Genomic DNA, 21902 nt, shown 5'->3' with positions numbered 1-21902 from the left:
GAACCTTCAGCCTCGTTTTTTTATATGGTCATGAAACTCCTCGGTAACTTATACTATCCTTATATTTTACAAGAGGGGGTACTTTATTCACTATATATATATATATATATCTTTCATCTGGACCTTAAATTGTTTTCTTCCTAGGGGAGTTTTCAGCTGGACTGAATTTGTTCATACTGCATACAGATGGAGCCGACTGGTCTACGCAGCCACACCCTTTTATTCCATTGGTGCGCTGCCATGTTCCAGATGCATCAATCGCTCGATCTCTATCTTGGACACTGCTCTTTCCATATCGAAAGGATGCAAAAAAAAAAAATTTAAAAAAATGAGGTAAGAATTAAGGCAAACCTAAACAAAGGGCATGCAGATGGGAAACATTTATAGTCACTGACGTCACAAGCTCACGGGTGGGGCAGAGCGATAGGGGGCGGAGAAACGGCCCCATGGTTCCGCCCACGAACTACTTAACGGCGGGTGAGATGGGCTATTAAAACAGTTACATTTCCATGGAATTCAGTGTCACTACCAATAACAGTATAGGAGACACAAAGCTAGCATCAGTAGGACGATAAATAGTATCATATTTCAATACAGTACACAACTGATGCACAGGCTTCGAGGAATAGGAATGGTATGAAATTACATTGCACACTTCACATTGTGGCAGTCAGATTTTTTTGTTTTTATATATATTTATATGTTATATACTTTTTAAAATTCCTTAGCAAATGACATTCTCATGCACAAGAGTGTTTCAAACACAAGAAGCAAGTCCATTTATAGGTAGTCCAAGCAATTAAATTTTTTTTTGTTGTTTTGTTATTTTTCGGGTTTTGTCGGTTTTTTTTTTTATCGTCGTGGAAATAGCTGCAAACTGAATGGAACATTGAAACTTGTGTGCAGTCCGTATGCGGCTCATTTCTGAATGTCACACTGCAGCAGTAATACAATGGAAGGGTCGCTCTTTGCCGCTTCTTTGAATTCGTCCAGTGTGATCTGGTCGTCATTGTTCTTATCCATCTTGCTGAAGATCTTGTCTACCCTTTGCTCGGGTGTCAGGCCGTCTTCATTCATTTTCATCATGATCACCGTGCCCACCATTTTATAAATAGCCTGGGGGGATGAGAAAAAGGGAGAGGGTAGGGGAGAAGAGATCAATCACGTCAATTTCTCATAGTTTAGTGTGTGTGTGTTGGTATAAATATATATATATAGTATATGCGGTTGCAGTTGCATGACTTTTATAAATACATGCATCCATATCCATCTATCTCTATACACATCTCTCTATCATACTTCTACAGATGCATCAGACCACCTTCCAGAAGTAACAGACAACAATGAAGCATCTGGCATATACAAAAATAATAACGTGCCAAATACATCAATATGTCTTCAACATCTTTTTGGTTTGATTTAGAACATGCTAAATAAAGGACAATTATGGGACAACACAACCTTGGTGGAGACAAAGTTGGTAATGGCCAAGCAGGCCACATCTAAGTATCTTGGTAAGTCAATGACTCCATCCATCTATCTCTAACCACATCTCTCTATCATACTCATACAGATGCATCAGAGCACTTTCAAGAAGGAACATATGATAACTGAAGCATCTGGTATTAAAAAAAAAAATCATATGTTGAATCAATATTGTCTTCAACATTTTTATGGTTTGATTTAAAACATAAAAATAAAGGACAATTTTGGGATAACACAACCTTGGTGGAGGAGAATCTGGTAATGGCCAAGCAGGCCACATCTAAGCATCTTGGTAAGTGAATGACTTCATGCAACCATATCCATCAATCTCTATCCACATCCTTCCATCATACATTGGTCTTCAACATCTTTTTGGTTTGATTTAGAACATGCTAAATAAAGGACAATTATGGGACAACACAACCTTGGTGGAGACAAAGTTGGTATTGGCCAAGCAGGCCACATCTAAGTATCTTGGTAAGTCAACGACTCCATCCATCTATCTCTATCTACATCTCTCTATCATACTCATACAGATGCATCAGAGCACTTTCAAGAAGGAACAGATGATAACTGAAGCATCTGGTATTTAAAAAAAAAAAATCATATGTTGAATCAATATTGTCTTCAACATTTTTATGATTTGATTTAAAACATGCTAAGTAAAGGACAAGGAGAAGAAGGTAATGGTCAAGCAGGGCACTTGCTTGTTAAGTAAATGACTCCATATCCATCAGTCTCTATCCACATCCTTCCATCATACTCATACAGATGCACCAGAGCACCTTCTAGAAGGAACAGATTATACTGAAGCTTCCGGCATTGTGGCTAATCTTACTGGTAAATACATATGGATTTTCCCAGCGTCCAAGGCAAATTAACAAACGAATCAGGGTACGCAGTAGAAGCAATTGCCTTGTAAGCAATTTTGGGGTTGAGAGTGATTGCCACGAGAGAGATCTAACAGAGAACGTCAGGCAGGCCTAGTGAGTAGCGTGGAGCTACTACTTGACTTGACTCTCAAACATTGAGTTTGAATGATCTATAGCTTCTCTAACGTAATGGTGATTTGGTGAATTATGGATACTGAACTATGCCATTTATAAACCTGTATGCAATACTCTTTATTTGTGTATTATGATCATTATAATTAATGCTGTTTTATAGGAGATGCATTTCAGATCTGTAGGCATGAGAAATGCCTGATACCCCCCATGCCTACTGTCAATGAAATGCATGGCAAACATCTGTCACCATTCAATGCTCAAATGAGCAACTTCCTGACCCCTCCCTTCTAACAGGCTTTGTGTTCTGATGAAACACTCAACGGTGGAAAGAACTAAGGGGTCATGGAGCAACAAGGTCCCCTCTTAGACCAGCCAAAAGAATGACTGCTATTGGATGTCTAATCCCATACAAGGCTATGGGCAATGATCATTATTATAGCCATTGCTATAAACATGCACCATAACTGTAGTGGATGCATAATTATTCTGTTGACAATTAGGTTTTGCTATGCAGTTATTATTGTGCACCCTCACCCTAACATTTTGTCCCTAATGAAAACATCACATCTCTGCTATCTGTCAGTAGTAGACTCCTGCTACAATCAGCCAATTACAGCAGGTAAAGATGGGTCAGTGACTCACAGCAAGAGTGTGTTTGGTTGTAGCTGAAAAAAGAAAGGTTAGGTTGAGCAACTCACCAATAAATCATTAAATACATAAACAAGATAAGGAAGCAAAAAAGACTATGTGTGAAAAATGTTTATGAAGCTTTCAATACAATTTAGTTGATTTTTAGTACAAATGGTGTCCCTTTTCAAGTGGCTTTGAGCATTAGTCAAATCCAGATTCCAGGAAGCTCTTTCCAGGGAGGGTGTTAATATTTGAATGATTTGTAATGAATCCATCAGATTCATTATCAATCCATATTGGTATTAATAAATTCCAATGATCATTATGGATCAATCGTTTGTGTAGTGCCACAATCTGAATTTGATGTTTAGCCCGTACGACACTCTACAGAGTAGCGTTTTTTAAACTATTTGGGGTGCAAGAGAATTCCGCTGCCCAAAAACTTTGAGGCTCCCAGTGCATTAATGAAGTCAGAAGTGTAGGTTTTGTTGTGGCACTGTTATGTCTAATTGCAACACAATCACTTTAGTTCAATGAACCAGATGAGAGTTGTAGGTTCACTGAACCACAGCACAAAATAATGAATGTGACGTTCATGGTAACTTTGCCGTTATTATTATGATCATGTTCAATGAGCCTGCATGAGAACTGTATTTACGGCTCCTGGGCGCTGACATATGAATAATTACATCCTTGTACATTGAAGAAGACTTCCTGCAAAGGCAGGCCTAATCGAGAGTTTGTTCATCAAAATGTATCTCTTTAGTCGTATTCACTGAGTTGGGGCAGCAGCTCCTTTCAAATGCATCTGGGAAATAATAAATTGGGTCCTGCAAAAATACTTTATTCATGACTTGGTTTTTCAACAAAAATTTGCATTTCTATGTTAAGTCATGAGAGGGAATACATTTCAAACAATTAAATTAAAAAAGCCCAAAAGAGCAAATTATTGTGCCAAGGCTATGCTCTTGGGTTTTAGAAGAGAACTTAACCATTTGCTTCCTGATCACTGACATAGTTTGTCATTGTCTTATACAAGCTATTCAGTCCTAGTTCTTTAATCCATCACTTCAACCTACTACTAAAGGCCATCAATTAGTGAGGTCATTAAATCCATATCTGGTCTATGGCTAGATCATTGTGCCATACCAGCTATTCAGTTCCAATAATTTAAGCCATCACATAACCTTCCAACTAAAGGCAATCAATTCAAGTCTGAAGGTAAGGTCAATATGTCGATACCTGGTCTATAGCTAGATCCTTGTCCCATGCCAGCTATTCTCTTCCAATACTTTAAACCATCGCATCACCCTCCTACTAAAGGCCATCAATTCAAGTCTGAAGGCAAGGTCATTAAGTCCATATCTGGTATATGTTCTACCTCGTACATGGTATTACATACATTCCTATACCTGCCATTCAATTTTAGGTCTTCAAACCACCAAGTCAACCTCCTACTAAAGACCACCAACTAAAGGCAATGACAAAAAGGCCACATCAGAGCTATGGCTAACCTCTACCTCAAGCTGGTTGTCCTAAACCAGCTATTCAGTTCCAGTTCTTTAAGACATCACTTCAACCTCCTACTAAAGGCCATCAATTCTAGTCTGAAGGTAAGGTCAATATGTCAGTATCTGGTCTATAGCTAGATCATTGTCCCATGCCAGCTATTCTCTTCCAATACTTTAAAACATTGCATCACCCTCCTACTAAAGGCCATCAAATCAAGTCTGAAGGCAATGTCATGAAGTCCATATCTGGTATATGTTTCATCTTTAATATGGTAGGCCATTTTCCTATATCTGCCATTCAGTTCCAGTTATTCAAGCCATCATGTCAAATTCCTACTACCGATCATTAATTAAAGTCTGAAGGCAAGGTCATTAAGTCCATATCAGGTCTATGGCTGACTTGTAATATGGTAGGTCATAGCTCTATACCTGCCATTTAGCTCCAGTTTTTCAAGCTATGTAGTCAACCACCTACCAAAACTACCAAGTCACTACTGAAGTCCATATCAGAACTATGGCTGACTTCCAATAAGGTAGGTCATTTTCCTACACCAGCTATTTAGTTCCAGTTCTTCAAACCATAACATGAAGCAGCTACAAAAATCCATCAATTCATGCCTGAAGGCAAGGTCAGTAAGTCCAAATCTGGTCCTATTCCACCTATTGAGTTTCAGTTCTTCAAGTCAGCACGTCAACCTTCTACTAAAGGCCACCAAATTAAGTATGAGTCTTAAAGTCTACTTGTCAGTTATTTAATTTCTAAGCAAGTAAAGCAAAGCCTGATTTAACAATCAAATCTCAAAGTCAACAAGTCAATTTCAACCTTTAAAGTCTGACCTCAAAGCTGTTATGCCAATGTCGATTTCAGAGGCAGTCTGATCTTCGAGTCAACACATTATCTATAAAGTCCTTAATAAGTAATACCTGGATCGTCTAGAATGGGAATTAAAAATATTTTGGGAAAATAATGAAATCATTGTCTCACGAGTATTAAGGGTATTCTTATATTAACCATATTCATATCACAGCACCAGAGAAATCTCTTATTCGACACCTAATTATCAATTCTGGACATGTTCTCTGGCAGTTTATTTCTTAAAACCTCTTCTGCGGTGTGAATGTCCTTGACTGAAATTTCTGGCAAAATACTAAATATAAAGAAATGGGCTAAATTTAGCTTTTCGAATGTCTTAATCCAATTTTTGCATTTTAGAATTCTTTCACAGAACATAGCAATTAATCTGTCACTGTGGATTAGCTATATCTTTATAACCTTATATAACTACAGACAAGCACATTTTATGGACTTTTTAACAATATGCCTGTTGGCTGACGGTAGAGATATCCATCATCCATTGGGTTCATGTGACAGTAGGGTGGATATCTGTAAACCAGCCATGTGGATGGCCAATAAATGCAGGATTTGTAGGCAGCAGATCTGGCTCATCCATTTGTGGGACATCTGATGTTGATCTTCTCATCAGCTGGACCTCCTTCTTGTTTTGGTTGACCAACTATAATTGGATTGCACTTTTAATTGGTAAAGCAGCACGCATGGACAGATCTAAAGGTGGCTGTGGCAAATCAGCAGCATTGACCAACATGCCCAGATTTACCAGCTATGAATGTTGCGAGGTTGTTGATCCCTACTTAGCTTCTAGTTTGTCCACAATTATTTGGAGCAATGTCCGTTTGAGACGTATATTTCTTTTCTAGGAAGATTTCTAGTTCATTAACCCAGACGTATGCACTTTGCTTACAGATTTTCTTGAGTTCAGAGCAAAAGAGATAATGTATGCGGCTGGACATTTGACTTACCTCTATGATTTCCAACATTTCCACTCTTGTAATTTTACCGTCGCCGTCAAGATCGTACATGTTGAATGCCCAGTTAAGTTTTTGTTCAAAGCTTCCCCTTGAGGTGATGGAAAGAGCACAGATGAACTCTCTGAAATCGATCGTCCCGTCGCCGTTTTTATCAAAGGTTCTGAAAGCGTGCTGGGCAAACTTTGATGCATCTCCATATGGGAAAAACTAAAGCGAGAGAGACAGAAATAAATCAACAATTAATACTGGATATCTAGAGAGTATCTATGGCTTATTTATCATTTCACTTTTAGTTCAATACTTGTTTACTATTGCTTTTCAAAAATAATATTTTTATTTACCTAAGAGTAAAATGAAGAGTTGCACCAATATTGTTCAGATTTGTATTGAAATAAGAATTTGATGGAAATGATTAGGCTGGGGTATTTTTGTGGAGTGATGATTATGGGGTTCTACAAATATTTTGGGTTCAGGTTCCCCTCTTTGGTCCTGTATTTGGTCAGAAACCACCATTAAACAAAAAAAAAAGATCCTACAACCCAAACTGAAAGTTGACTGTGTATTTAATTATAACTCTTGGAGCAAATGCAAGAGGTACATCCTTTTATAATGTTATGGCTCAACCCCACATCCAGTGCTCCAAGACCCCAATGTTTGGGAACCACTGAAATGGCTTAAAGCAGCCAAATTCCAAATTGTGCAGGTGATTTTGCTGAATCAGTATCCACATTCATGTTGGGGTTTTACACAGAAAGACATAAAAATTATAGAGGAACGAGAGGAAAACCATTCACAACAATACATAAAAGGTGTGGCATGAAGCACCATAGTGCATTACTAAAACTTAAATCTTTATCTGTGAACCTACAAATGCACAGAAAACATAAATAGAAGCAAGTAGGGCACAGAAGCATGCACAAGAATTAAGTGGTAAAAACTACCAGTTCTCCTCTAGTCAGGCAACGTTTGAAGACTCGTTTCGCTTCCAGCAGCTACACTTTGTACTTTCTTCACCCTTCATGAGTTGTTTGGGCTTCAGTTTGGTTTTGGTGGCTGCTAAAACTCGGATTAGTATTTCACAATCACTTTCGGTTATTAACCCATGGCAGACAATCACTTTTTTACTTTGATCATTCTTGCCACTGGCTACTAATACCTCTGGGAAGGAGATATCGGCACACAAGGCATTCAGGTTGCAGGGAATACCCTGCTTGTTTATTGTGCGGAAATGCAACGTTTCGGGGACATGCCCCTTTGTCAAGCATCCTGAAATACCATTTCTGGTATTCCCTGCAACCTGAATGCCTTGTGTGCCGATATCTCCTTCCCAGATTGATTGTGAGGTTGTCGGATCCTCTAATATTGTGCACCGGGCTTATCTGATCAAGAGTGTGTGACCATTCATTTTCTTGTGTGCTACTAATACCTGACAACTCTGCTACTACACGGTTTGGCCAAAGCTTCTGTTCGAATTTAAATCTATCGCCTCAACGAGACTAAAATGTGGGATTTGCATCTCTGCTGTTTCCCTCAGAACAAGTGGCCGTGCCATTAAGCATCATCTGCCTCCCAATTAAGAAGCTGCCAGTACAACAGATTTTTATTTATAGGCCCAATTACCTCCAGAAAAAAGGAGGAAGGGAAAAAAAGAGCGGAAAATCCCTTAGTGTGAGATGTTGTAGCTGGGAAACTTGGAAGGCTCTCAAGGCTCCGAGTATCAAAGCTGAGGCCAACATCAGAGGGGAGCTGGGGAAGCTGGACAACATATCCATAAATTACTGAAAAAGATAAACGTTCTGTGCAAAATATGTGCGATAAGGAAGTGTTATGACATATGTGTCTATAAGAAACCTTTCCTTTACCTCCGACTGTACTCAGGCCAAACTATGTTACCTCATCCCAGGGTCAGAATCCAAATAAACCCCCACCTTCAATTACCTTCCACTGTTAAGGCAATAAAGCCCAAGCTATGAATCCGTATTCTTACTGACCCACTTTCTCCTATTCTCTGATCTGAACAGCAGCTCCTGTTTCACTTTTTTTCTTCTAGTTTTTAAGATTCTAGCAGTTTTTTACACTGCCAATATCATGAATCTGAAAGAACTGTGCCCCCTGGCCAGTCGTCACTAAGCACAGAAGCAGCTCCTGATGTTTCTCTGCTCAGTTCTATCGCTCCGCTGACAATAATCTGGCTATGAGTGAAAGAACTGAGGAGAAGGGTGGGAAGACTCTTCTCTTGCCAGAAACGTATTTTTTTGACAGCCGAACAGAACAGCGGGTAGTGCTGTTAACAAACTCATTATATTAGCAATGTAAAAACTGCTAATATCATGAAAACTACTGAAACAAGATGTATGTAAACTGCAAACGTGCTCAAAAGAGTACTGTGAAACATTTTTTAGTAATTAGTTTTGGGGGTTTCTCCTTTAAGATTTAAGATTTGACTCTTATGGCAATGTTTAGAGAATAGTAACGGTGCAAGGAGACATATTGCTTAGCCCCTTGTTCACATTCACATCTCCCTGTTTTTAAGTCAATTCCTATAGACAAACCCAGTTCAGGAATCTGACATGATCCCTTGTAGGCTGCTACATCTCCCCACCAATTGCAGAGCACAAGGCAAAATATACATATATATACATATAATAATCTAAATAATGTGTGTATATATATATATATATATATATATGAATATAAAAAGCCTGAGGGAATCGCAAGCACATATCACACCTCTTTGATAAAATGTGATATATTTTCTCGGCCCATCCCCTGTGAGACACATCTATTAGAAGTGACATTATGTGCAGCTAATATACAGAGATTGGTTCTGACTAGGGATAGTATATGCCCAATGATTAAAATGAACATATGAATACATGCTAGAGACAGACATATCAGAGAACAAATGAAGCCCTGGAAGCAGGCGATGCCATCAGGTTTGATGCCACAGTAATTGTTTGACTCCAGGAGAGACACAATGTTCACCTGTCAATCAGCGCCGGGCTCAATCTCACATATTGATTGGATGACTGCCAGAAATAGAACAAAATGAGATTTCTTATCAATTTGCTGATGGTTTTGTTGCCCACAATATTCCCTTAATTTAATTTAAGTATCAACGGTCTTGGTTCAATTTCTATGCCAGCTCCTGAACGTCAGGCTCTAAATATGGGCTTTGATTTGGGGATGCCTCATCAATTGGCATGTTTGCTCTCTAGCACTGGGCTGTGATGCAGAAAAGTCTGGGTTCAGCTCCTATCTCAACTTTGTAACACTGAACTTCATTTATTTATGATTGGGTTCAACTCCCTCTTTGTCTCTGTAACAGGGGCTCTAATGCAGGGAGGTCTGGGTTCAACTCTCATCTCAACTCCATCTCTGGACTCTAAATCAGGGAAGCCTGCCTTCAACTCTTATCTCAGCTATGTAACATTTTGGTTCTTATTCTGGGAAGTTTGGGGTCAACTCCCATCTCAACTCCAACTCTGGGCTGTTACTCAGGGAAGCCTGCCTTCAATTCTTATCTCTCTGGAACATTTGGTTCTGATTCTATGATGTTTGGGTTCAACGTTTATCTCTCTGTAACATTTGGTTCTGCTTCTACGATGTTTGGGTTCAACTCCCATCTCAACTCCAACTCTGGACTCTAAATCAGGGAAGCCTGCCATCAACTCTTATCTCAGCTTTGTAACATTTGGTTCTGATTCTGAGAAGCTTGGGTTCAACACTGATTCAGGGTAATATCTAATTCAGAACCATTCTTCCAGTCGAGTTGACTTTCTTAAGATGACCATACATGGACCAGTATCAATTTACGACTCAACCCTTTCCAGCTGAGCTGGCAGCTTATTGACCCTTGTATAGGGACAAAAATTGTACCAATATCCAACCAGCAGGTTAAAAAATTTATGACAAGGATCACATTTGCCTATGCTAAGAGGTCCAAATTATCATCTGATTTTTGTCCTGGTCAGGCAGACCCTACTGTAGCCCTGCCCTGAATAACTTTGTGTAAATTTACAATGTTTTATGCTGACCTCCATGGAAAACCCATATAAAAACAGGACACAAGATTTCAGGACTTAGATTGGACCTTTACGTATATCTACTAGAGCAGGGGTCCCCAACCTTTTTTTTTTTTTTTTTTTACCCGTGAGCCACATTCAAATGTAAAAAGAGTTGGGGAGCAACACCAGCATGAAAAAAGTCCCTGGAGTGCCAAATAAGGGCTGTGATTGGCTATTGGTAGCCCCTATGTGGACTGGCAGCTACAGGAGACTCTGTTTGGCAGTACATCTGGTTTTTATAAAACCAAAACTTGCCTCCAAGCCAGGAATTAAAAAATAAGCTCCTGCTTTGAGGCCACTGGGAGCAACATCCAAGGGGTTGGGGAGCAACATGTTGCTCACGAGCTACTGGTTGGGGATCACTGTACTAGAGTGTAGAGCTCCTCAGTATCAAACAAACAGCTATACCCTGCTCTCTTAAAGTGTCACCTGTCTTCCTTCAATCGTTGAGTGGGTAACAAGTAACAAGTAAGTAATTTACCATAGATATTATATATATATATATATATATATATATATATATATATATATATTTAGAAGTCTATATTCCTGCTGAAATCCATGCTGCTGCCCCTTTAAGATGACTGCTATGGAAAGGCCTGATGCTTTTGCTGAATAAGGTTTCCATTGTATGGTTCTGGCACAGTTAATCCACTGCCTCTCCGGGGCTGAAGCTGCTGCATTACACAGATCGGCCGGGATCCCAGCCAGAGGATTATCACAACATACATGTCTTCAGCCTTCTGATTCCTGTTTATCCCCAAGGGCATATGTGCAACAAGAGCCTTTCATTGTGTGCCACCTGCCCCATGCGTCAACCTATGGGACAAACCTGCAGCCTTTCCTTCTCCTCAACTCCCAGCATCCCCTCTAGCTCACTTACTAAGCGCTGATTCCTTTTGCACAGCCGCTACACAAATGTGTGTGTTGCAAAGAGAATAACTGCCAATTACGTCTGTTGTCTGAAACACAGCACTTCCCTGTTTAGCCCCTGCAATGAGCTATTCTCTAATTATCTTCCTTTGTGCCTGAACCCCTGTTCCCGTGTTTAATCAGTGAGTGCATTGTGTTGCCCACGGAATCAATCATTATTATTATTTAATGACTCCTCTTCCTCATACGTACCTTCTTTATGATAAACACAAGCCACACACTTTGTTCCACATTAACCTTTTCTGCAAAATATAATTTAGTGGAATAAAAGTGTTTGCAGAGGGAAAGAGCGCAAGGTGCTCCGGCTTATTATCTCAAATACACAACAAGGGCTGTAGTGGAGTGAGCAAGCCAAGGAGTATTGGATCTACAAAGGAGAATTGAGAGAAGACTAGATGGAGCCCCTGTCACAACTGCACCAGCCCAGAATATGATGTCACAGAGCCAGCACTGCTGTGTGATGTCATCACTAGATGCCAGGTTATTCAGGATATTATGTCACTTAGTTGACATGAAATTAAAAATATTAAAACCCACTGACGCCAGTGTCCATCATCAGTTTGTGGTTCCATTCCCGTTTCAAAGTCCAGTGCAGAATGATATGCTTCCCATCCTATATAATTCTCCCTTCCACTATATCATGGGTGTGTATCTCTGTTATAGGGGTCAGCAGATGATTCAGATTTATATATTTTACAGATTCCGTGTCAGACTGGGGTATCTTGGGTCCATCATAGAACCTCACCCCAAGTGCACCTGCTGCAACTGTGCCCCCCACCTGCAGACATGCCACTAAGATCACTGCATGAATACATTATGAGCACATTCACCCCAGACATGTCGTAAGATCATTGCAGATAATGAGAACTAAATTAAACACAGATAAGCCCAAAATATCACTACGGGCAATGGATAGGTTGAAATCATTGTTTTGCCCAAACTTGTACAAGGAGAAAACGGCAAACTTCTCTGCTTGTCTCCGTCTACTTCCCGGTGCTCAGCAATGGAGAGGAACCATTTTGGGCAGTAAAAGGCAAGGTCCACTGGGCCCAACAGGATTTTTCCTGGTTTTACAAAGAAGGGATTGGTCTGACTCCTTTAGGCAAGAGTTGAAGTGTATAGTAGGGGAAAAGACCTGATGAAGTGATGGGCAAAGGGTCTTTGTTAGATAACACGGGTCCTGGGCAATGCTTTGGGAGAAGATGATGGCATGAAATTCTTACTGGATTACAGAAGTAAAGTTTGATTCAGTGAAGGCCAAATCATGTAGTATATAAAGTAACTATGCGGAAGGGAGTCTAAATAACACGGCAGCACCAACTAAAACATAAGCACAGAGAAACAAAGGGAAAGAAGGTTCTCCACCCAAGGTGAGCTCCACCGTCACAATTTGCTGTATATTATGTTTTATTTACTCCGTCTGAATATTTTCCTTTTTATTCCTGTTGCGCAAAAGCAGAAATTCTGAACCCGAGACCCGCTGTGTCCTTGCACCGGCTGATTTAGAAAGCAGAGTCTGTCAGAGCCCTCTCATTTGTTACACTGTGAGCCCCACGCGTTTCAGCTACAAGGTTATGAGTCTCTCCCAATGACAGGAGATGGGTTTTTTTTACTTGCTGTTTGTTGGAAGGTTGAGCCGAAAGCACCACAGTTTGGTTGGACATTATAAGAGGGAAATGTGAAGGTAGTGAGATGCATTTTATCTGTTATTTCCCCATCAGTATGATGAAGATAAATGATATTCTGTACATGATTCTAAGATTAGATCTCAGTTGCACAATCATATTAAAGGACCGTTTTCGTTATCTTTCTGTACACAGGACCCCCAGCCCCCTTCCCAAAAAACATCACTGCCGCTGAATAAACTCCATGGCGCCTCTAAACTACAATGCAAAATCAGAGCTGAGCAACAGCATCCGGCCATATACACGTCTAGCTCCGTAATATCTGTATTCAGGCTCCTTGGCTCCGACAACATGGAAACCAAGACTAGATTGGCTTTAATGTGTATGCTCTTGCTCAATGATGATGACCACGGAGACCCGAATGCACCGAATCCAGGATTCGGTTCGGGATTCGGGCAGGATTCTGAATCAGCCGAATCCTTCTGCCCGGTCGAACCGAATCAATTCTAATTTGCATATGCAAATTAGGGGTGGGAGGGAAATCGCTTGACTTTTTGTTACAAACCAAGGAAGTGTGCCCCTGCTAAGGGCAAGGGCACACGAAGCTACTGGGGGAGATTAGTCGCCCATTAACAAATCGCTTCTTCTTCGGGTGACTAATCTCCCCAAATTGCATCCCCGCCAGCTAGAATCTAAATCGCCGGCACTTGGACGGCTTCGTTTTCCAAAGTCACCGAAGTTGCCTCGCTTTGGAAAACGAAGCAATCCTTTTTATAGTCCGTTCTTTTAATAAATTGCATGGCAGCTGTGGTTTAAGAGAAAATTAATTTATTCGTGGTTTCAAAAATCTCTAAAACCACTAAAATGAGACTGTTGATAATTGGGCCTCTAATTGTACAGCCTCGTTGAAAACGAATTCCTTATATAAACGAGTGATTGCAGGAAATACAGTAGATCTTGTTTTACAGGACCACAAAAAAAATAGTAAATGTACCATACGGTGGGAAATTTCTGAAAATTTGAGGTCGCTATTTCGAGATCAAGGCAATAGAACACAACCGCCTATTGTTGACGAAACTTTCTGAGGTTGATCAAACGGATCAATTGTGATTCAATTCATAAATATGAATAAGCACTTTTTAAGTTTTTTAAATAATTTTTTTTAATGTTTACAGTTAAACATTCTACAAAATACAAAAACCTCTTCCGCCCAAGATCATCATGATGAGTTGTCTTCCAAACAAAAACACTTAATTATTTCCAGCCGACAGGGTCGGGACTGGCCAGACACAGTGTGGGCGCACAAGTGCCGCAATACAGAGTTCGGAGGAAGACATTTAAGCTGAAGAGGAGGGGTGGATGCTGCTGATATCAGAGGAACGACGGGATATATCTCAGATATTAAACAAATCTGTAAATAGTGTTGGCTGAGCCACATTTAGAAAGAGGGATATGAACCTCTTCACATTCACGCTCGACCCTCGTCGCATTTCAATTTGCAGCCGATGCTCATTTTCTCTGCAGTTGCCTCCTGAATACTTTGCTGGAAATGCGTCCTGCTGGCACCCGGCTCAGGTTAAATCGTACAGAAACCACTTCTGAGCATTTCTTTGTCTTTCATCTCCTGCAGAACTGATAGTATTTAATGGCGCCGGCTACCAACCCTGCCTTGATGGCTCCTTCTTTGAACTGCTTCTCAGATGTCACAAGCCAAACAGAGTGTGAGTCCTGGGATCACCCACGCATGGGGAGACAGAAGGAACGGAATGCTAATCATGGAGATGGGAAACGCCATATACGATGCTGCTTTCCGCGCGGCTGTGGGACAGTAATAAAGCTTTATCTGACGGCTGGTCGGTAACTGCGCCCAAGTGACAATTTCAGACCAGAACAGCATTAACGCTACACACAACAGTGCGAATTAGTAATTTGTTGATGCTGAACTGGTTCTGACTTGCAGTATGCAGAAGTTAATTGCTAATTAGTTATTCATTATTTAGGTAAGATGCCAATATTACCCATCATGCAAGTGTAGTGCCGAGGGTGAACCCTCTATGTAATTGCCTGGGATCCACTAAATTCCTGATCTTCTCCCACATGTATCATTATGAGCATACAATTAGGTACCTTGTGGCATGAAACGCATAAGGATTTTTGTGTAAATGCTACTTGGCTAATAATAACTTTTTAATGATTTACATGGTTGACCTGTATGTTGGGGTTATTGGTAGTGCCTTTCCAATTTATATACAGTTCTACAGTCCCTCAGCTGAAGGTTTGGGGCTTGGCACCCAAACCCAACACGTACACTACTGTTTCACTTCTCTTGGGTTTCTTCTTTATACAGTAACCAAAACCTAACTTTCATTATTCTAACTGCACTATACCATTAAAAGCTATTTGCTGATTGGTTGCTCTTTTACTAAACTGGATCAAATCTGCAGTGAATCCAAAAATCACCAGGCCCAATATGTTACTAAAAAAATTCTGCGCATGCAGATTCCCCTGTGAGCCCCCTGACTGGCATGAATTCTGTGCTCAAGATAGCCTTGGTCACTAGTACCCTGGTCTTGAGGGCAGAACCACCTCTTTGGCTGTAAGAGCAGTTCTTTGTTTATCTGTGCTGTGAAGAGATATCTCTATACTCTCCCACTGGTAACTCCATATAAAAACTCTGTGATTCCTTTGTTCGGGGTTCTGACTCTTCGTGAGTTCAGAATCCATGGAGTTGTGTTTCACCTCAATTGATCTCCAGTTCCTGAATTTCAACAACTTTACATAGAAAGAAAGTGCTAACCTTCCGCCCTGGACCATTGTGCTTCTTCTATAAAAAAGAAACAAATAGCTGCAGAGTACTTGGAAGGGGGGAGTAATCCTGACACTTTTATTTATTTGCCAGGCTTAGGATGGGCACGTGCACAGGGCAGCAATTCAACCCAACCTAGTGGTGCCACCTGGCCGGTACAGATGATTCTTGATGCTCCTTTAAGTGAGGCTGTGGGAAGTCCTGAGCTAGCGGAAAATTAATTGATTTGAAATTGCAGCTGTTCTTTAATTAGATCCAAGCGGCAAGTGATCTGCTGCGGTCAGCACCATGCTCCATTATGTACGGCTTTATTCCAGTCATGGGGCTTCTCTGCCACGGTAATTAATACAAACTATTAAAAGCCCAATATATTTTTATACAGCCTTTGTGCTGGAGAAATATTTGGTGAAGTGCAATCCAGTTCTATTTTTCTTTCTGTTCAACTTGTGTCTAACCACTTTAAGCAACAGAACTATCGTTTGGATGCTAAATGCCTACTCAAAATTTACGGTTGGAAGCATTGATTTTGGAAATGATGACAAAATGAAATGATATCCACTGGTAGATTTTGTAGGTTCCTGTTTAACTATAGGGGTTGGAGGGCCCCGGCTACTTAATAGTGCTGTTATTTTTGTAGAACAGATAGAAATACATTTTTGGGGGGCTTTGGCCCTGTCCCCCTCTCTAATACATGACTCAGTGATTAAATGTGTATTAGGGCCCTTACACACGGGCATTTTGAGCTGCAGTAAACGCACACCATTACTGCAAAGGGGGCTTTACTCAAACAGACGCATGTAAGTGACGAACACAGGTTGAGAAGCAGCATGTTGCATTTTACCTGCGTTCAGCGCTTGTATGCGTCTGTGACAGTAATGGCGTGCGTTTACTCCCGCGCTCGACTGTCGCTGAACGCATGAAACTGGAACGCAGGGGAGCGCAGCTCAGTATGCTCGTGTGTAAGGGCCCTTAAGGAGTAGCCTGGTTTCTGTGTATTTGTTGATGTGGAAGGAGCAGTGGCCTCATGGTGCAGCAGTAGAAATAAAGCACCGCAGCCATAAACTCGATCAACCACTCGCAGCAGAAAAGCAGAGTAAATATACTTTCCATATTATCTACTCAGTAAAATAAAGCAATGTGTGTGTGCTGGAAGCATTTGGCCTATCATCTCAATTTGAACTCTGCAGAGCTACAACTTTCAACGTTCTCCCTCTGTTACTGCAGAAGGAATATATTACCCAAGGCTGCCTTTCCTTCTTGGCTTTCCGTTTCTTTAAAATCATTTTATGCTGGGGTGGGCTTAGTCTGTGAGTCCCGCCCCCAAGGAGCTACATCTATCAGAAAGTTCTCCCTCTCTCTCTCTATATAAATATATATATAGCTGGTGTAGTAGTAACGCAGTCGCACTCCCAAACCAAAACCAATAGCCCAGGTGCGAAATGTGTATGCCCCTAGGTTTACAACAGCTGGACAGCTTGAAATAGGGAGAATTCTATGCAAACAACATGCCATCATTATTAAAGGAAACTAATGGAAACCCTTTCTATAAATGTAAAATATATAGAGAATAGTTGACAGTTACGGTGCCCATAAACACCTACAGTCTATGCAACAGAAACACTTCAGTGATGCAGAAAAGTGTATTCCTGGATCTTACTTTCTCTTGTGTTTCAGAACTGCAGCCCCTCCCCAGTAAGCTGCCAATTAGAATTCTGTTGACCCCAATGTCTGAATTTCATTGATCTGATCTAAACTGAGACCCCCAGCAGCTGGCAGAGAAAGATAAGAGCTGCATTGTAGTCAGGCAGGTGTATCTCTGAACTAACATGCATTTAGCTGGTCTTTTGAGCAGAGCCTATAAAGTCACAGACTCAGAGAGTGGGCTGGACTAAGCAACCCTAATGGAGACTTGGAGGGTCAGAGGAAACTCTTTTAGACTGCTGACACAGGGCAGTCCAGAATAACAAAAAGAAGAAGGTTTACCAAAAGGTGGGTGGAGTTTGAGGTAGATTTGGGGTGTGGCCTAAATATTCTAATTTTTAACAGAAAGTAGAAAAATAGAGGCATACTAATTTAAAAACCATTAGGCAGTAACTGGGTGCACCCTTGCACATCAAGTGAGGGCCCTGCTGCTACATTTATGCAGTTATAGTTGAACAAATAGTATCAAAGCATTATATAAATTCACACAGTTTCTGTTATAAACAAGCAAAGCAAATCCCCATGCTGATATTTTTAGTCTGTGCATGAGATAATACAGATGATCCCCTCGAAGGAAATGTTATTTCTGTGCAGCCCACTTCCTCTGTGCCGAGTTTGTCTGGTCTGTGTATCCAGTCACACGCATGGCTAGAACTGACAGTTAGACGCAGAGATGGGCCGCCATTTGCACATCTCCTCCCCCCCTCCCCCGTGCCATAAAGCAGCCACATTATGCATTACAGCAATGTGAATAAGTAGTGGAGTGTAACACGGGCTTACAAAGGATTTACATCAGGAATTACATTATGGAATCAGCACGGGATGGGGCATGACGTCACAATGAACACAATGTAATTCCGGAATTCCGACCTTCAGCTGTGAGTGGTGCAGGCAAATGTCACTCAGCAACAGATGGAGGGCCACCCCTGCTGTAATCCACCTATACCTACATTTAACTATAACTATTGGTGGCTCAGGGTCTCCTGTGACCCTACCAGCTCAAAGACTTGAATGAGATCAACCATGTGTTTTTTTTACCCAGAATGCAACAGAATTCCAGTGTAATTGCAGGTGTCAGCTAAAAAGCATTTGAGTTCAAGGTGTGAGTATAGAGGAGTGTGAAGTATCTCTGCCAATAGCATTTGGATGGGCACCAGTTTTATAGTTTGACTCCCTTTTTTCTGGGGATGCAGCGAATCCAGAATTTGGTTCGGGATTTGGCCTTTTTCAGCAGGATTCGCCGAAATGAATCCGAATACTAATTTGTATATGCATTAGGGGCGGGAAGTGAAATCACGTGACTTTTCGACACAAAACACACTTTTTTTTCTTTCCCACCCTAATTTGCATATGCAAATTAGAATTCAGATTCGGGTTTGGCTAGGCACAAGGAATCAGCTGAAGAATCCCTGAATCCTTTGTGAAAGATTTGGCTGAATCCCAAATAGTGGATTTGGTGCATCCATACTTTTTTCCCACCCCAAATATTTCCTACTTGTGAACTTCTTAGTTTGGCAAAGTGAGAAACAAAGCACCAGACCTGGAGAAGAACTGACTTCTGCTACGTTGTTTCCAGAGTCAGAACCAGGGGTGCAGGAAGGAACCAAGAACTGGAGTTATATTTACAACTTTTACAAACCTTGAAACTATGAAATGAATACACTGTATATTGGAAAAGCTGGTTCAAATAAACTCCTTGCTTCAATGGTGCATGTAGTCGGGAACAGCAATGCAGGGAAAAGTAAACACAGACAGATACTGCTTGTTATTATTATTTTAAAGTAAGTTACAGTTATGAATACTGTTTTGTTTGGGAATTACAGTCCCTTTGAAGTATAACAGCATCTGAGCCAAATGGTTGTACAGGTATGGGACCTGTTATCCAGAATGCTCAGGGCCTGGGCTTTTCTGGATAACGGATCTTTCCATAATTTGGATCTTCATACCTTAAGTCTACTAGAAATACATGTAAACATTAAATAAGCTCAATATTCAGGTTTTACCTCCAATAAGGATTAATTATATCTTAGTTGGGATCAAGTACAAGCTACTGTTTTATTATTACAGAGAAAAAGGAAATTATTTTTAAAAATTTTATTTGGATAAAATGGAGTCTATGGGACATGGCATTTCCGTAATTTTCTTTCTGGATATCGAGTTTCTGGATAACGGATCCTAGACCTGTATACAAGCCCTGGTAGCATTGGGGCTTATTTATAAGCACTGGGCAAATTTGCACCAGGGCAGTTACCCATAGCAACCAATCAGCAACTCGTTTTTTTTTAACCAGCTATAACACTGAAAGAAATAATCTGATTGGTTGCCATGAGTAACTGCCCCAGTGCAAATCGCCCAGTGTTTATAAATCACCCCTGTTGAAACGCCCCGTTCCTGTGCTGAGTTTAGCCCAATAATAATTTTAGGAAGGTTGAGAAAGCAAAGGGAGGGGGTATAGGGAACTGCACTGTCAGTATGAAGACTGTATGGTTCTAATGCTCCGTGACGGTTTCAGGTAGAGATTGGCAAGATGAAGGGAACAGCTGCAGACGGATAATATTAGGAGCAGAAAGCAAATGCACCTGCAAGGAAAGAATATAAATGACCCAGCAACTCTGGGGGCTTATATTTTCTTCACTGTCTTTTAAATAAGACACATATGCTATTGGTACAAATGCTTTGGAGGTAGGAATTAACATAAGCAAGCTGGATATATATATACATTGTTATCTAGATCTAGTAACCCATAGCAACCAATCATCTCTTTCCCAGTATGTCCTACCTGCTGACCAAAGGCCAGGGGATTCATCACATGGTCTCAGATTTCAGTAGCTATTCTTGCCCCTTAATGTCTGTTCCAATAACACTCTAATGCAGCGCTGTCCAACTGGCAAACCACGGGCCGGACCCCCCTTGTGTGGCCCCCACATGAAAGTCTGCATGCTGTGACTGCTTACCTTGTCTAAAATTTAAAAGGTATCAGTACTGAGATTAAATGGCCCCTGCATTGTTTAGACCTCATATTCAGACAGTAAACTCCTGCATTGTTCACACCTTTAATTCCCCTTTCACTGCTCACACCTGTGATACCTCTTTTGTTCATACACCTAAAGCCCTGTACTGTTCCCACTTCAAACCCAGACTGAAACTGCTCACATTGTTCACCTTTTCACACCTCAAACAAACTGTTGTAGGGGCACCAGCATTTTTCACGGTATGTAGCACAGTATGAACTGTTCATCTTAGAGTCCTGATAGGTTTCCCTGTCTTTGGCTCTATTCTGCCTATGCTCCCTGTGTGTGCCATACTCTGCCTGCCCTATACTCCCTGTGTATGCCATGCTTTGTCTGCCCTATGCTCCCTGTGTGCCATATTCTGCCTGCCCTATGCTCCCTGTGTATGCCATACTCTACCTGCCCTGTGCTCCTTGTGTGCGCCGTACTCTGCCTGCCCTATGCTCCCTGTGTGTGTCATCCTCTGCCTGCCCTATGCTCCCTGTGTGTGTCATCCTCTGCCTGCCCTAAGTTCCTTGAGTGTGCCATACTCTGCCTGTGTTGTTAGGGGCCCCTAAGGTGTTCAATAATTTGCAAGGGGGAGGGGTGCTGTGTTAACCACAGGGGCAGAGGAGGCATATGGATTTAAGATTATGTTTTAATAATACTTACATTTTTCATGAGTGATATCCTTGCAGTGAGCACCAACCATTTAGTTTTATTGTATGCTACCACAATTAATGTGGACATGGTCTTAAAAGTTCTTGTGATAACATGTTTGTGGTTTAAAACATGGAGTGGTCAATACTAGCTTCCATTATCTGTGGTCAGGGCCCCCTTAGCTCTTAACATAGTTACAGATATAGTCATTCAGCAATAGTTCAAAAAATATCTAGGAGAACAACTAAGTTTCACCCCAAATCTCATCCTTATTGACCTTCAAGCCTAGCGTCCAGGTGCATCAAAATAACCTTTCTCCTTGAGCCATCATCATAAGTGGCCTTCAAACTTGGCGCCTTGGACTGCTGTTTGGGAACCATTGCTCTAGCGAGTAACTGGGGGCTAATATTATTTCATTTAACATGGACTATTCCCCTTTTATACAAGAGCCATGTTGATCCTTGATGGAACCTTTATCAGCCACTATTTTGATGGTCAAAGAATGGACCCATACATACACCATTCGCTGAGTACCTGAAAGCCTTTTGAGCCTGGCTCTATATTGTCTGATTTGATACTGGCGGCACTATAACAATAAAGAATCTCTAATGGGTTTTAAGAAAGACAGAATGTACATTTACTTGCAGAATGCTTTGGAGC

At 41.0% G+C, this 21902-nt stretch overlaps 1 protein-coding gene across 1 annotated transcript in view; it reads right to left on the bottom strand.

The window, feature by feature from the left end:
- Nucleotides 1-697: 697 nt before the first annotated feature.
- The window catches only part of vsnl1.L (visinin like 1 L homeolog), a 97906-nt gene continuing 76701 nt past the window's right edge, over nt 698-21902 (bottom strand). The window contains 2 exon segments of the mRNA NM_001094842.1: nt 698-1116; nt 6452-6667. Coding sequence (NP_001088311.1) covers nt 919-1116; nt 6452-6667 — 414 coding nt within the window. The 3' untranslated portion in view covers nt 698-918.

Source organism: Xenopus laevis, chromosome 5L (assembly GCF_017654675.1).
Source record: "Xenopus laevis strain J_2021 chromosome 5L, Xenopus_laevis_v10.1, whole genome shotgun sequence".
In the NCBI taxonomy this organism is placed as follows: Eukaryota; Metazoa; Chordata; class Amphibia; order Anura; family Pipidae; genus Xenopus; species Xenopus laevis.
Note: the sequence above shows the minus strand (reverse complement) of the source record. Positions and strands in the feature narration are given on the sequence as shown.